The sequence below is a fragment of the Pseudonaja textilis genome, chromosome 2 (assembly GCF_049901715.1).
Source record: "Pseudonaja textilis isolate UNSWEBS1 chromosome 2, rPseTex1.2, whole genome shotgun sequence".
NCBI classification, from domain to species: Eukaryota; Metazoa; Chordata; class Lepidosauria; order Squamata; family Elapidae; genus Pseudonaja; species Pseudonaja textilis.
The window spans coordinates 64,806,920-64,823,547 of record NC_141991.1 but is presented as its reverse complement, the minus strand read 5'-3'; the positions used below and the strand labels follow the sequence as shown (position 1 = coordinate 64,823,547).

At 38.8% G+C, this 16,628-nt stretch overlaps 1 protein-coding gene and 1 long non-coding RNA gene across 2 annotated transcripts; one reads left to right on the top strand and one right to left on the bottom strand.

Annotated features, from left to right (window-relative positions):
- Positions 1–151: 151 nt before the first annotated feature.
- Positions 152–15,354, top strand: LOC113454704 (C-terminal-binding protein 2). Its single transcript, XM_026726047.2, has 9 exons — positions 152–567; positions 2,356–2,510; positions 3,049–3,193; positions 5,336–5,542; positions 7,338–7,552; positions 9,360–9,490; positions 9,604–9,731; positions 10,858–10,978; positions 11,074–15,354. Exons 1-9 carry the CDS (start codon positions 519–521, stop codon positions 11,240–11,242), a joined length of 1,320 nt encoding a protein of 439 aa, XP_026581832.1. The 5' UTR covers positions 152–518; the 3' UTR covers positions 11,243–15,354.
- Positions 14,813–16,563, bottom strand: LOC148126888 (uncharacterized). The gene is made up of 2 exons (XR_015741688.1): positions 16,209–16,563; positions 14,813–16,063 (listed from the first exon to the last, which is right to left on the bottom strand). It is a non-coding gene; the product is annotated as an uncharacterized LOC148126888 (long non-coding RNA).
- Positions 16,564–16,628: the final 65 nt, after the last annotated feature.

The window sequence follows — 16,628 nt, the reverse complement described above, 5'->3', positions numbered from 1 at the left end:
GTATTGTGCTGACATCACCAGATATTACTGATCATTTCCCACGGAATCCGCATTTATTACGACTCGGGAGCGGACCGGAAGCGTGGGAAACTTTCAGAAGCGACTCTATGGTTGCCGAGGCTGATTTTCTTCTCGTCGGGCCTGTGCCGGGAAATCTTGTTTTCCGAGGCCTCAGCCCAGCCCTTCCGTTTCCGTTTCGGAGGCCGGTGAGGGGAGGGGGGAAGGGCAGCGGCGGGGAAGAGACAACCGGAGGAGGAGGAGGAGGAGGCAGCGGCAGCGGGAATCCTGCGGCTCGTCGGGCCAGCCGGCCTGGCTCTTTTTCCCGCTCCCCGGCCCCACACCACCTCCGACTTAGGAGGCCCAGGCCGCCTCCGCCGCCAGCTCTCGGCGGGAGACGAGTTCGCGTGTTCCGCTCACCCAGCCAGCTATCGGCTTTCGTAGATCTCGTTTACTCCTTCCCGCCTCGCTGCCCGCGCCTCGGCTCAGAGCCGCCCCCAGGCCCTTCTCCGGTGAGTCCCATGGACAGACACAAAGTGAAGCGCCAGAGGCTGGACCGCATTTGCGAAGGTAAAACACAAAAAACGAAAACTTCCTGAGCTCCGGAAGGGAGGGATGGCGGGCAAGAACCGGGCGGCAAGAAACTCTCCCGGTGTCGGGAAGCTGCGTGACGATTCGGGGACCTCGTGTCCCCGGTCTTCCCTCCACGTGGTGTTGTGACAGAAGGCTGCTCGTGGAAGTGTTTGCGCCCGCCCGCCTCTGCCGTGAGGCGTTGGGAGCTCCTCGAGTTACGGCCCTGCCCGTAGACCGAGAAGCCCAGATTACACCGCCAGTCCCGACCCCTTACTTAAAAGCCGCGGTCTGTATCGCCTTTCCTTGGTGCAGACCACTATCTCAGCCCTTGTGGTACCCCATGAACCCGGGTAGCCTTAGGATCCCCACTTTGACAGAAGGGAGGAGAAAAGGTCTAATAGTGGGGTTGTTTTTTTTTAAGGTGTCCCAGTATGTGAAGTGTCTCTTGCAAAAGATACCATAGATAATTATTTGCCATTCAAAAGCAGAAAAGTATGTTTTCTCTATTCATGTGCACCCTCTGGTTTCTTGCATGTTGTTACAATGTGTCAAAAAACTTTAGCCTTTCACCCTTTTAATCTAAACCAGTTTTCTGCTGTCTAAGAAGCACATTTGAATTGTCTGTACCTTTTATCCTTCACCTTCTTGTATTAAGTAGTAGGAATTGAGGACCAGTTGTTGTATTTTTTTATTTTTGTGGGATATTACTTATTATATTTTTATATTATATATACTTAAATTATATTTTATGACACCTAACTCAAGTTTTCCGGGCAGATTATGAAGCTGTTTATACACACCACACCCCCATGTAACAATAATAGGATAAAAGCTAATAAAATTGCCCCTGAACTAAATCAAAAATAAATAATTTAAACGAAGCAAATAGTTGCATATAAGTTAGTCTTCTTTTAAATGAAGCCTAAATGATGCTAGGGAATGATAGATACATAGAGATGTATGACATTAAGTTTTGCTCAATTTAGTGTTGTTTACTTCATACAGAAGATAATAATTACACTTGTCCCTTACGATATTGAGAGAAAGCCATTAGTGAACACAGGTGATTCAGGTTCCTCCCATCTAGAAGAGCAAGCTCTTCTGATTCTAACGTCAGACTTTTATGCCTAATGAATGCCTTCTTCTTTGGGTGCTTCTTTCGAACAGAAAAGCAACATGCCAAAGTGTCTGAACTTCCCAATTATTTTCTGTCTGGCTAACAAAACCAGCCAGAACTTTTTGACGCTTGCTCTGAGAATTATTTCATTAATAGCCAGAGATTAGAAGGGTTTTTTTTACTTTATTTGGGTTTCAAATTATATTAATTGCATATAAACTTATGATATATTTAGTTGGATTAACATATCACACTTACCTGGGGTTTGCTAAATCATGGTTCATTGCATAAATACAATTGGCTAGCGATAAAAGAGAATATTTGTAGCCAAGGGTTGAACTGAGGGGTCCTTGGTGTCCTTTGAGCTTGGTTGCTTTTTTGCAGACATTTTACTACCAAACTAGGTGACATCATCAATGTCTCACTTGTCCGTAGTGCATGTCCAGTTGACACAATGTTAGTGTTACAGTTGGCTAGGCTTATAGACTTACAAATTCATAATCATTTTACTTTACATTACACACATATCTTGATAAAGCAAAACCAATGTGTTGTAACTTAATGAGAACTATGGATTCAATTTCCATCTTTGAGTTATATCATTGTTGGGAAAACTAGTATTGTATCTTGAAAGTATTGTGAGTGAATAATGCTATTTTCTTTTGTAGGCATAAGGCCTCCTATTGGTAATGGTCCAATGCCAGCTCGTCCATTGGTTGCCCTCCTTGATGGTAGGGATTGCACTGTAGAAATGCCTATCCTGAAAGATGTTGCCACAGTGGCTTTCTGTGATGCGCAATCAACTCAGGAAATCCATGAAAAGGTAAGTGTGTTTTTTTTTTAAAAAAAAGGGGAGGAGGGAAATTTCACTTTCCAATGAAAAATGAGTCGGTTCCGGAATTCATAAATTCTGCTTTGAGAGCTAGCCATTATTTGTAGTTGCTTTCCACCCTCATTTTAAACCAAATTCTATGGAAACCAATGGGAACTTAAAAGAACTCAGAAGGGGTGGTCCTTTTCTAGCAGATTTTGCAGAAAATGCATACTTCACCATGCTACTCTGCTTAAGTATGAAAGGCCAGTGGGAAGGGAGTGAAACCCTTCTTTCTCTCTCTTCTGTGAATTTAAAAGGACGTGAAGGAAAAGAGTGATGGTGTTTGTCCTTTTGTAGAAGCAATTATATTCTCTTTCTGTCTTTCACATTCCATTCCTTCCTTGGAGTACTTTGCAGTTCATTGAACAGCAAATAAAGCGTCAATCAAAAGTGGAAAGCTGAATAATAAGTGAGGTTGTGGAATCCTGAGCTCACTAGTTCTAATGCTATGAAGTAAGCATTATTCTGTTGTTCTGTCTTCCTCTAGGTTCTAAATGAAGCTGTTGGGGCTCTGATGTACCACACCATTACCTTGTCGCGCCAGGACCTGGAGAAGTTCAAAGCTCTCCGGGTCATTGTGCGAATTGGCAGTGGCTATGACAATGTGGATATCAAGTCAGCTGCAGAATTAGGTATGGTGATCACAGTGCAATTTTAAAAAAAAAAGGAATATTGGAGAGTGGGTGGGTAGGGAGTATATCTTTCTTCTATATTCAGCTTTGGGGTTTGGGTGGAAATTTACCAAAAAAATTTCAAATTTCTGAGAGGCAAGTGGAATATTTCCTATTAAGAAAAATTTGCAAAAATAAATTTACATTGTTTTCATAAGAATATTAATTGTTTTAAGCTATTCTTATATTGGAAATAAAGAACTGAAAAATAGTTACTTGGCTAAAAACCCATAAGTATGGCTTGAAACCCATAAGTATGATATGCTTTTGCATAAATATAAATGGAGCCCATATATTGTCTATCCAGTTTCTTTAGGCATGTGATTGGTTGCTTTCTTTGTTTGAAAGCAGTAGTGTAACTCTTCGGTCTTAAAATCTTTTTATTTCCTGATAATTCATGTGGATTTATATTGTTTTAAACAAATACATATTGAAATGAGATCTAAATTATTCATATAAATTGGGTTTATTAAATTCAGATAATTGAATCAACCTGATATAACTGAAGAAAAAAACCTATAATTTAACATTTCATCAATTGGTTTGTCTCAGTATTTTGAGAGTGAGTTGAAGAAGTTTCTAATTTCTTTAGGTCCAGATCTCTAGTCAATACACCTTTTTGGTACTAAATTATTGAGATCCTTTTGAACAGGGGTGTCAAATTCAAGGCCCATGGTGCTTAGATCTGGCCTGCAGGGCCGCCATGGATACAGAAAAGGACCAGCCAATTGGTGCCTCTGCCAGCAAAAATGGAGCTCAGGAGGGCTGCCTGCGGTCCCCTGGGCCCCATTTTTAGCCACAACGGCCTCCTGCAGTCCTCTGCCAGTGAAAATGGGCCCTGTTTTCACTGGCAGAGGGCTGCAGGAGGATGTCACAGGCAAAAATGAGGCCTGGGGTCCCCCTGCGTATGCCCCCCTGAGCTCAATTTTCGCTGCAGAAGGCTAACAAAGCAAACTAAAAACAAAACAAAAGGAGAAATGTTTCCCCTTTTTCATTTGAGCATGCAAGAAGGGACAAGAAAGGAGAAAGGGAAAGTGGAAAGACAAAGAAGGGAAGAGAGCAAGGAATCAAAAAAAAAAGGAAAGAGGGGAAGGAAGAAGAAAGAATGAAGAGGGAAGGAAAAAGAAGAGGGAGGGAGGGAGGAAGGAAGGAGTTTATAATGAGAGGAAGGAGAGTCTAAGGGAAGTCAAGTCCTGCCTTAGCACTTGGCCACCACAGGTGCCCCTGACACAAGTGATGTCGAGCTGGCCACGACCACCCTGATTATACCCACCCCGACCACCCAAAGCCAAACACAGCCCTGATGTGGCCCTCAGTGAAATCGAGGTTGACACCTCTGCTGTTGAATGTTTGTTTGAGTTTCAAGTTTATACTTTCTTGAAATGAGAATTTTGCCAAAATAATAATATTCCTAAAGTTATGGTATGCTTGAGGCGAAGCAGTTCTTTTGTGTGAGAAGTAACTTCATAACAAATAATGAAAGTCCTTTCAAGTTCAGTCAATTAAAATAATTTCAAGAAGCAGGGCCAGGAAGATTCTGCCAGGATAAAAGACATTAGGTGAACCTACCATTTGAGTGGTGTAATGCAGTCAACAGCCCTATGCAGATAATCAGTCCTGCAATCTGGTGAAGGTTAGCTGCTCTTTTCTTAGTAACTGTTAGACAGAGAGGAGGAGAGAGTAGATTCTGTAGGAGAAAGGAAAAGAAAAATGAGGGGTTAAGGAACTTGTATAACATTTAAAAGGAAGAGGGACTATAAGATTGTAACTGTTGTAAAGAATGTTGGAAATCATTTTCTTAATCTTACCTTTTTTCTCCTTTTTAATTTTCTTCCATTTTTCTTTGAATTCTCTTTTATTCTATGAAAAATAGTTAATAAAGATAATGAAATTTAAAAAAGAAAAAGAAGGCAGGGAGTAGTCTCATTCACTAATGGTGTGTGATTCTCAGTAGATTACTTCCAAGGGAATATAATTGGCAGGCGATGAAAAGCTTCCTATTTTGGCTTACAGAAAATTCAAGTGCGGGATCAGATTGATAACAAAATGCTGAGATTATACCAGGAGGTCAGTAAAATGTAGTCTATGTTCCCATTTCCTTAGGCATTGCAGTATGCAACATCCCTTCCTCTTCTGTAGAAGAAACAGCTGATTCTACCCTCTGCCACATCCTGAACCTTTATCGTCGGGTTACATGGCTTCATCAAGCCATGCGAGAAGGAAACAGAGCTTCAAGTATGGAGCAAATCAGAGAAGTGGCTGGTGGTGCTGTACGTATACGTGGTGAGACCTTGGGCATCATTGGCCTTGGTAAGCAGTTAGTGCTTTTTGGAGCTTGGGTAATGTGACCACACATTCAAACATTTCGGTTTTTTGTACTTCTCTCGTGTGCCTGTTACTTTTCTATTTTCATGATTCGAAGGAATCCATTGCTTTCCATTTAATTTGGTAGCAAAGTTAGGATTTGTGCTTACTCTGAAACCCACAATTAGAAAAGCCGTTTGTTGCAGGTTAGAGAAAGATTGAATATTTGGTTTTAACAAATACTGTACTAGTTTTTAACTTTTTAACTCTTAGTTTTTATGTAACTGTAAGCAGCCCAGAATTACTCTATAGTAAGGTGGGCAGCCAATAAATGTTTTTTTTTAATGTATGTATACGTGTGTGTATACACACACACACAATTTGTCACACCTGAATTATTAAACATGCTCTTCCAAGATTATAATTCTACATCTGCTAATGCTTACATAATCAGACAAACTAATAACTAATATCTAAGAGTATCAGGTATACCCAAGTATTGGAATTCTTCAATTTCAGAAGGAGAGCAGTGAATTGAAAGAGAGAGTAAATAATAGAGATGTGCAAACTCACAACTGATTAAAGAATGGAATATTCTCTTTCCAAATCAATATATTTTGCACATCTCTGATGAGTAGGCGTTGTACTTGATGCATGTGTTTTTCTAAATTGAAGTTGTTCTTTTGTCATTAAAGTGGAAAATATCTAATAGCTGTATTGTTTTTAAATAAAAATATGTGATTATTTTGCATATTTGCTTGGGACCATTAGACAACTTTGAGAGCACTTATGTGGAAGTACCTTCCCTGGCTCAGAACTGGATAGCTGCACATCCAAACTGGACTGCAATTATCATTTCTATTTACTGTATTTTTATTTCTCTCAGTAACAGAAACTCTGTTGTTCTTAGCATCTCACACCATGGCTTCTCCTGGGTCAAGGAAGTCAAACTCAAGGCCCAGGGGCCAGATCTGCCACACAGAGTGCTTAGATCTGATTCACGGGGCCACCCTGGAAATAGTGAAGGACCGGCCTGCGGTGCCTCTGCCAGCTAAAATGGAGCTTGAGAAGACTGCATGTGGCCCCACTGAGCTCCATTTTTGCTGGCAGAGGGTTGCAGGAGGCCGTCACAGCCAAAAATGGAGTTTGGGAGCCTATTTTGCTGGCAGAATGCTTGGGTCACCCCAACACAAGTGACACCATGCTGGCCATGCCCACCCTGGCCCCCAGAGGTCAAACACAACCCTGATGTGGCCCATAATGAAATTGAGTTTGACACCCCTGTCCTAGGTGATAGAATTATAGCTTAATATTAAAACCCCAAACATTTTCCCATTTATTAATGCATATCCACAATAAACAGAAATCCTTAAAGCCAGACAAAATTTAATTGTGTTCCATAGAAATACAAAAACTTAGAAGCTCAAATTAAAAAAAGGCAACAGTCTTATCTCAGAAAAATCAAATATCCCAATAAATAAAGCACAAAATCATTAAAGGTCCCTAAATATATGCCCTCCTCCACCACAAACATTTAGGTAAATTGTCTCTCTCACATACACACAGCCCATTATTCCTACAAATACATAAAACCCACCTTTACCATGCCTAAAATATTAGAGATATGTGAACCATATTGGCAGAAAAAATTGGAGAAAAGCAAGTTAAGCATTGGGCAACTTATGTTTATTTTGTCTAAACAAATCTTAGTATTAAGTGTGAATAGTATGTCTTAGTATTAAGTGTGAATACAACCAGTGCCTTATGCTGTGTTTAAGAGTCTCATATTTCCTTTTTTAAGGCCGAATTGGGCAAGCAGTTGCCTTACGCGCAAAACCCTTTGGTTTCAACGTTATTTTTTATGATCCTTATTTGCCTGATGGAGTGGAGCGTTCCCTGGGATTACAGCGAATGGCCACTTTGCAAGACCTCCTAATGCACAGTGATTGCATCACATTACACTGCAGTCTAAATGAGCATAATCATCATCTCATCAATGACTTCACCATTAAACAGGTACAGCTGGGCATCATGCACATTTCAGGAAAGTAATGCCATGCATAGCAATTGAATTGAATCAAAGTGTGATTAGATACGTAAGGAATTTGTATGCTGAGAGCTTCCAGTGCAGAAGCGCTCAGTGTACATGCAAAGCAACAGTTTAATGATAACCATAATATTGATATCAATGAGGGGGGAATAAGAAAGATAATGATAAATAACACTGCAGCCATACTATGTGGGAAAATATACTGTACATAGACATTAGACAGCACTGTGAGAAATAAGTCTTCAGCAGAGTGATGGTCAGAGGTTTTAAGCAAGTTCAGCTCCAGACTGTTGCAATTGCACCTAGGGCCAGTTGTTCAACCTCCTGTCTATATAAGGCCACATCACTCTCTCGAATGAGGCCAATAATCGATCTATCATCTGCAAATCTCAGAACTTTAACAGAAGGTACCCTTGAGGTGTAGTCATTGGAAAAGAGCAAGTGAGACAGAGCACACACCCTGAGGGGCGCCTATGCTCATTGCCTAAGTAGATGTAATTTTCATATAGGTGCTAGATAAAATTTTGAAGACAATAGTTCCATGCGGGCACAAATTTCAACTTAATTCTAATGACCGATGTCATTAGATACCTTTGGCAGATAATTTTCACCTCTAAGAAGCAGGTACATAATCTATGATGAATGGGAGTGCAGTACTTTTAAAAGAAGGTGTGCACATTTGGGACTTTCTTGATTCAGTTTTATCACAGAGAAACAAGTGGTCTCAATAATAGAGAATTACCCTTTTCCAGTATTGGCTAATGTGAAGTTGCCAGTCCTCTGACATGGATTGCTATAAGCCCATTTATTTTGGGGTATTGATGAAAATGATCCTGAAAGTATAGTTGGTCTAAACTGGAGCAATCAGGACACGGGTAAGTATAGCTATTAGAGATCTTATGATACTGAACCCGAAATGGACTTGTTAAATGGGCCCAATTCAATATGCTGATTCTGAGTTACAAAGCCTGAAATATTTTGGGATGTGAAAAATGATTCACTCTGTACCTGTCCATCTTCATCTTTGGAACAGCAGGAAAACCTATTTTGTGCAAATCTGTGTATTTTTGAGGTACAGGCAGTCCCTTGGTTAAGAACAACGGACTTAAGGACAACCCCTAGATATCCTGGGCTGTCCATTGTTAAAAATGACGGACAGCATTATCCTTCCTTGAGCTGACAAACCATTGAAGTTGTGCAATACTTTAAGGAACTGCTGAAACTGCACATTGTTAATATGCAGCCTGTTTACCGAAGTTTGTAGTGATTTCTTTTAAAACTGAGCAATTTCAGCAGTTTCTCTGCCCAAGGAAGGACAATGCTATCCATCATTTTTAGTAATAGACAATCTGTAAAGTTCTGACTTAACATAAAAACTTCAGTTAAAGACAGTTAGGAACATAACTTGTTCTGAACCCAGGGACTGCCTGTAGTATATATTTTATTTAAAACAAATTTGTTAAAAGTTAAGTCCATTGGAACAAATGCGTTAGGATTTATGGAGGTTTTATTCATGTTGTTACTATTTGATTTAGTTGTCTTGACACTCTTGTAGAACTCTTTATTCATATAAGTTACCTTTAGTTTGGAAAGAAGAGGAGCAAGGTTTCGATAAGCCAGTTTAATTTACATACAGCATCACATATGTATAGTGGCAAGACACAAATGAATTAAATGAGTACATACATTTGAATTTTACAACGATCATTTTCATACTGCTGTTTAAGTGCAGTAATTTAATCTCAATGGCCCTTTTTATATTTTGCTATATAGATGCGTCAGGGTTGCTTTCTAGTGAATACAGCTCGTGGAGGTCTGATTGAAGAGAAGGCCCTAGCTCAAGCCTTAAAGGAAGGGAGGATCAGAGGGGCTGCTCTTGATGTGCATGAGTCAGAACCTTTCAGGTAACAATTACATTATCTGGCCTTTGTCAGTTTTCAAAAGGATACATGTCTCTCTGCATCTTAGAGCCACCAGCGATCATAATCCAAAACATGCCTGTTTCTCTACATCACAGTTTTGCTAATGGGCCCCTAAAAGATGCTCCCAATGTGATTTGTACTCCTCACACAGCCTGGTACAGTGAACAGGCTTCTATTGAGTCGAGAGAGGATGCTGCTAAGGAGATCCGAAGAGCCATCACAGGTAATTGAAAAACCAGCTCTGTAGTTGCTTCCCAAATGACTTCACTGGACTAGGTCTGTGTAATAGCAACAGGTTACACACCATTTTGTGTGTGATCAAATAATAAGAACCTTTAAAAATAATTTGACTTTCCTCTTCAATTGTGTTTTGTGTGTCATGGTATATATGGACTCTGCTTTTTTGATCCCTAGTTTTGACTGGATATTTTATATTTTTTCCAAGTCACAAGTTTTTTTTTCAGATCTGTTTATGTGCATATATAGTCTTGTCTTCCTTTCAGTGACTGTTCTAAATAGCTGTTTCTTGTTATTGGCAGTAGGAAAACATTAATCTGAAGTAAATGACCAGGAGATTGCTTTGTTCCATATCATTAATGGCAGAAGGAATAAAAGTGCAATCTCCTTTGAGTCAAGCTTGATTTTTTGGACATACAGTTTTCTTACAACAGATCCAAAGTATCTTCTATCTGGGATATCTTTATTCCCAAGACGTGCTTCCAGCTCTAGATATTCCTTGGAAATCTCCCATCCAAATCCTAATCAGGCTTGATGCTGCTTAGCTTCTAGACTACTCAGCTATCTCTCTACCCCACCCCTTTGAAACAATTGTGGACAGTTAAGTGTCAAGCTTAAATATATGCAGAAAAACTGTTTGCAGTGTTCACAGGGCATCTGGAGAGAAAAATGAATTCTTGCATTTTTAGTTGTAAGCCCCCATCTTGGGCACAATAATATTTTTTTAAAAAAATTAAAATCTTCTACTTGTTCTACCGGACATTAGAAGTGTAATTACTGGAGAGAGGGGAAAAAGAAGAATCATGAACCAGAGGTATGTATCTAGTTTTAAATTTGTTGCTGCCTTTATAGGGAATGATCATTTGGATAGTTGTTTTAAATTATTGTTCTAATAGGGCACATAACAAGGGATCTTTTTATGGCTCTAATTTTGCAGAGAAAACTCAGATTATTCATGTGTGCGTGATTTGCTGTGCATTTTTTTGTTTGCTTGTTCAACTGCAAATTAGCAAGATAGTCAGAGGAACTTTTGATACGTTTTGGAATATATATTTATATACAAGCATGGATGTTGGCATAATCTTTCTCTTCATTTGTGGACTTTGACATAGGTCACATACCTGATGGTTTGAGGAACTGTGTTAACAAGGAATACTTGCTTTTAGCGGCTCAGTGGTCTAGCATTGATCCTGCAGCTGTACACCCAGAGCTTAATGGAGCTACAGCTTACAGGTGAGATACATACCTCTGAATTTATAGCAGTGAAATTGTAAAAGGGATGCTTATCAAAGTGACTTTCAATTACCTATGTTTTCTTCTTATGGCAGGTTTCCTCCAGGAGTAGTAGGAGTAGGAACCTCTGGGCTGCCAGAGCCACCAGTTGAGGGAATTGTAGCTCACAGCATTCCCTCTGTGTCTCACTCTGCACCACACACTCCTTCTCCAGGAGAGTCGAGCAAATTGGAGCCAGACAGAGAAATCTCCACTGACCAGTAGCACCTCTCTTGTTTTATTCAGCCCTTAAAATAAAACAGGGAAAGTCTCCTGTTTTTAGGACATATTGTGACACCCCCTCCTCCTCTCCTGGACTGCTTCCTCAACGGACAAGAGAATGCATTTCATTATTGGCAAATTCTAGCTTTTGCCTTTAAACAGGTATTTTTATAATGAATTTAGTTTAAATCTCTTGGTGAATCTCTTTCTTTACCTGGGGCAATGAAGTAGTGATTTTTCATTATTTTGATAATGCTTAGTTTTAACATGCGAATTCATATGCCCCTGCCTCCAGTGTATGATATAGAGGAAAACAGTACCAAACTGAACAGTACCTGGATGAACACATGAATTCCAGTGATTTCTATGACTGGCGTGGTTTTTAACATGATTTCTTATGTTGAGTATCCTTACGTCTCAGGTACAAGTAATAAAAACACTGTATTGGGATAGGGTGGGGGAAGCTGTGCATCTGGATTGACTGATAGAAAGAAGTAGAGTTCTTGCTCAGTTGTGAGCAGTGCTTCAATCCTTCCTGCTTACATTAACCCAATGTGGTTGTTGAATGATTTGTTCCCTGGGCTCTGGATAAATAATTACAAAAACACAGAGTAGATGTAGAATTCTGACTGGAATTTGTACCTAAAACATTTACAGAAAATCAGTTGAATTGTTAATAGTTAAGATGCTTGGCAGGTTATGGGAAGGAAGATGATTGAATTGAGATTTTGAGCCCAGCTCAGGGAATGAGGACTCAGCTCCACGCAGGAAAGTAGGAAGAATTTTAGAGCTCAAGACTTCGTGTTACAGGATGTCTGTGTACAAATAGTGCAAACTCTGCACCAACAAAAAAGGTAAAATCCTAGAACTTAATTTAGGACTGAAGTTTCTTTGACCTGTCTCTTTATAGCTTCAAAGGCCAAGCTAGGATTTTTCCCTTTTGACTTTGTCTAGTGTGAAATGTATTAGGGATATGTGTGTCCAATCTTCTTTTTTTTTTTATTCCTACTCTTCTCTCAATTCCTTGTCTTGCAACAAACAAACCAACAGATCTTATTCTCAAGCCTGCAGCTGGCTATGCACATCTTCCTGAAAGATGCAGTTGTTCTATTCTATGACAGTTTTTTAACTTGAGTGTGTTTTAAATGAGGCATTTAAATCCTATATAGAGGCAGTACTAGGGTGTACTTTTTGGGGGGGTGGGCGGGAAATTGCTTTTTCCTTAGCATATTGTCTACACAGCATATATTTCATCATGAAACAAAATATTTATTAATGTTCATATATATTATTTTTACATTGTTTGGAATTTTGAGCATGAAAAATTATGTTTTTTTTAACCAATCTGCTTAAGTATACAGCTAAGAGATGAATTTGGGGAGTGGAAAATGGCAATTCTTTCCTGGGAGTTCTCTTTATTTGCTTTGTGGTGGGGTTTTTAAACAGAATTATCAGTCAGGCAATCTGGAAAAAGATAAAGTAAGATTCCCACCCACTTCAATCTGTGCTTATAGCTAAAAGTTAATAATTGGTTAGCACATTCCCAAACTTCAGATTGTTCTTCAGACTTAAATGCCAGTGGCTAACTGGCAGGTGCATATCCCCTTTAATATGAGATACTAATGGAGAAAAGCAAATTAATTTTTATATTGATCATATTCTGATTTTGTTTTTGCTTGAGATGGCATATTCCTTGATATGTTATGTTAGAATGTAAGTTGGAAGTGTTTGATATAGCATAAGCTCTGATAATTGGGAGGCATAGTTGCTTTATAATGGCATGGATGATTATGATTATGTGTTTAAAATTCAGATACCTCTTGGGATGCTCAGGTTTTTTTTAGCAGTATCGGGTGGGGTAAATTAACAAGTTAGTACTACATATGTGACAGTTAAGTATAGGGGCCTTTCAGCTATTCTTCAGTGAACTTTTAGAAAATTTTTATTTAGGGAAAAAGCAACAAATGCAGCTTTTTATTTAATCTTTGTACTAAATCTCTAACCAATTAAAAACTGGAATTGAGGTACAAGCATAATTTAATGCTAGCCTTTAAGAAGGTTGAAAAATCAGGAGTGGTGATGAGGTGGCTCACTCCCTTGCCCATCTCTTCATAAATTTTCTATACTTTTCTTTCCCGATATAAAAAAATAGGAGCGTGATAATATTAATTCTGCATGTAAACCAGTATTAAGTTTGTTTGGACAACTTTGAACCAGCTAAGGATGGCAAAAGGAATCACAGTATGTGATGCTGCAGCTTTGCAGATATTTTTGCAACATCCCTTGAAAAGCTGTATTCTCCAGTTTAGCTCAGATTTAATGCTGTGTACGATGTTCACATTCCATGCATGGAAATGATAAAATGATCTATAAAGCATAAGAGAGATAGTTATTTCCAATAGGCATATTTGAGATGTTTTATTGTGAGTGAGAAGGCATAAAAACAGAGGATGAAGGAAATGAAAATTAGATTGTAGGAAATAGTAGCCATGGAAAAAGAGAATTGTGAAAGATAATTGAAGCCCTAGAATGCTATTTTTTTAGTTCAACTTCACTAGTTGTTAATACATGAAATTTATTGGCTCCAACCATAAAAGCATAAATACTGTATGCTTTAAAAGTGAAAGCTGGGATTCTCAGGATATTAAATTCTAATACTAAAGATTCTGTACTTGTATGATGTCAAATACATACTGCCCTGGACATGAGGATATGAGTCTTTATATATTCTTAGTCTGACAATGATGTATATTTTACTAGCCTCTTGCAACCCATATAATGTCACTGTAGCTTTATAGCTACAGTTTTAAATTCTAAGAACCTATAGGTTTAGTGTTACAGACACAGATGTCTAGTTTGCTACCACAAGGAAGGAATTTTGCATTATGACGTGGTGACCCAAGACCCATGCTTTTGTATTTCCATTTACATTGCAATGCACATTTCATCACTTGCCTCTATTTGTCCATCCATGGATGCCTATGGTTCCACTGTAGAGATTTGGGAAGTGATAGCCACAGAATCATATTGTGTTTCTAGTACAGTTTATCAGCAACTGCTTTGTTGCTGACTGCTCCTGTCTTTTGTTTTCAAGGTTCCAAGCTGTGGGATTGCTCAGAGTCTCCTATCTTGCCTGTTTCAGGGAATAGTGTAAGATACGCTCACTTCATGGTGGCAGCCTACATTAGTAAGCAAAATATTTTTTACACATGGATACCTCTAAAGATTTATAAGATATAAAACCTCCAAACAGAGAAATAGTGGGAAGATCTCAGCTGGTTGACAGCGAGATATTTGTTTTGATTAGAAAATATGCTATTTGACATACTAGAAAAATATTAACAGTAGAACAGTTGCAACAGTCTCCTTATTACTGGTGGAAAATGATTTAAATCTTAAATCCTCAAAAATAACCAGTATTACCCAAACCTTTATTTGGGAATTTAGAAATTTTGAGCTTACCAAGTAGCATTAAATAATAATTCGTATCAGGTTTAAGACTTTAGCTAATCAAACTTATGTTCTAAAAGGCAGGACAGGCTAGGTCTGATTATAAAGTGCTCCAGTTGCACATTGTGATGTTTTTGTTTCTTAGAACATTTACCACAAAAATGGGTAAAAGTGGACATAAATGCTAAATTTTACTCCTGATACCAAACATTATTCAGCGACCCCTTAATGTGTTTAGACGTGCAGCTCCCAGCTCCAAATTTTATGCATGCTAAGGAAGTAAATTAGAATGAAAATTCATTTTAAATTTTCCTTCAAAATTAATGTGGAGCTTAATCCCAAAGAATGTCTTTTCATAATGTTATTAAGACAGGAGTGCTCTGGGTCATGCCAAGGTTAATCTGCAAGAGGAGTTCACTCTGTCCTATGAAATATTCTGCTTGTCAGATTTGCTGTTGCTGGCCAGCTTCTTTTTATAGAGGACTCAAGAGTTTCAGAAATATATTTTTGTAGACAATAACTAAACTGTGAAACTTAATAAGGCATGTAAAAGCATTTCCAATGTTTTCCTGTACAGATTTTTCTCCCTTCAATTCCCTCTTGGCTTTTGTTAGAAGTTTGACAGTTTCTTGAATATATTTTAATAAATATTTCGTTTACGGTTATGTGGGTCTTCTCATTTAAGTGTGTGGCTACCTTGACTAATGCTGATGATATGTATCTTTAAATGTTGCCTTATCTAATTGTGCAGGTATACACTTTCTTTTCCTTAAAATGAAAAAGCTAGTAAAGTTAAAAATAGGTGAGGATGTAAAATAAACCTATGGAGAATAATTAATGGTAAGATGACTCTGCAAACATTAAGTACACAAACTCGTCCCTTTAAATGTACCATCTTCCACAATGTTACAGAAAATTGAGCTTTCTGTTCAAAAATCAAAGTTCACTTTGAAGAGACTGGTAAAGACCTTTAACTGTAATAATGTAAATAAAAGAAATAAACAGTTTTTCACAAAGAAAATATTTTACTACCCCCAAAAGGTTATTTATATAATCTGGAAAAAGGAGGTTCTTTTACACATTTCTGAGAACGTAGAAGTGAAGTTTTGAGCATCTACTGTCATAATCTCAATCTTTGGCTTGGTCAGCAATTGTAAAACACGGTAGTCTTCCTGCTTTAAAAATGTGGAGTCTTCTTACCCTTCATTTCCCACTGTAATTATCTGAGCTACTTTGGTGTAGTGGTTAAGACATGAAGCTCGAAACCAGGAGACTCCCAGTTCTGGTCCTGCCTTGTGAATGAAGCAGGTGGGTGACCTTGAATTAGTTGTCTCAGCCCTAGGAAGGAGGCAAGGGCAAATCGTATTTGAAATCCTGCCAAGAAAATTTCAGGGACTTAGTTCAGACAAGTTGCCAGGAATCAACTGACTCAAAGGCCTGCAACACACACACACCTTTTTAATATTTTCCATACCATTTGGCCATAACATATAGTTGAGTTATACCTGTTTATACTTACATGCTTATATGTTATGCTCATGCTTGTTTTCTCATACATGTTTGACAAAATAAGTCACCAGAATTAGCGTTCAGGCAAAGCTTATCAATGGATATTTGTTATGATAATCTATTACCATAGTAGCAAAGTAATATCCCTTCCAATGCCAGCTCCTTGGAAACAAAATCGATATAGAGTGGTTGTACTCCTTCTCTTCCATTAACATGTGGCCTGTTATTGTAAAACACCGCTGGACAAGTTAAGCGGCCGGGCCAGGAGGGCGCGTCTTGCGTGTGTTTTAACCGCGTACCAAGCAGTATATCCCCTCTGCCCTCCTGCGGGGAACGGCGGAACAAACGGAACCACCAAGGTCAGCATTGCCTGCCGGAAGCGAAAAGGTAAATAAATAAAAAGGTCCCGCGCGCGCTGCATTCTGGGAGC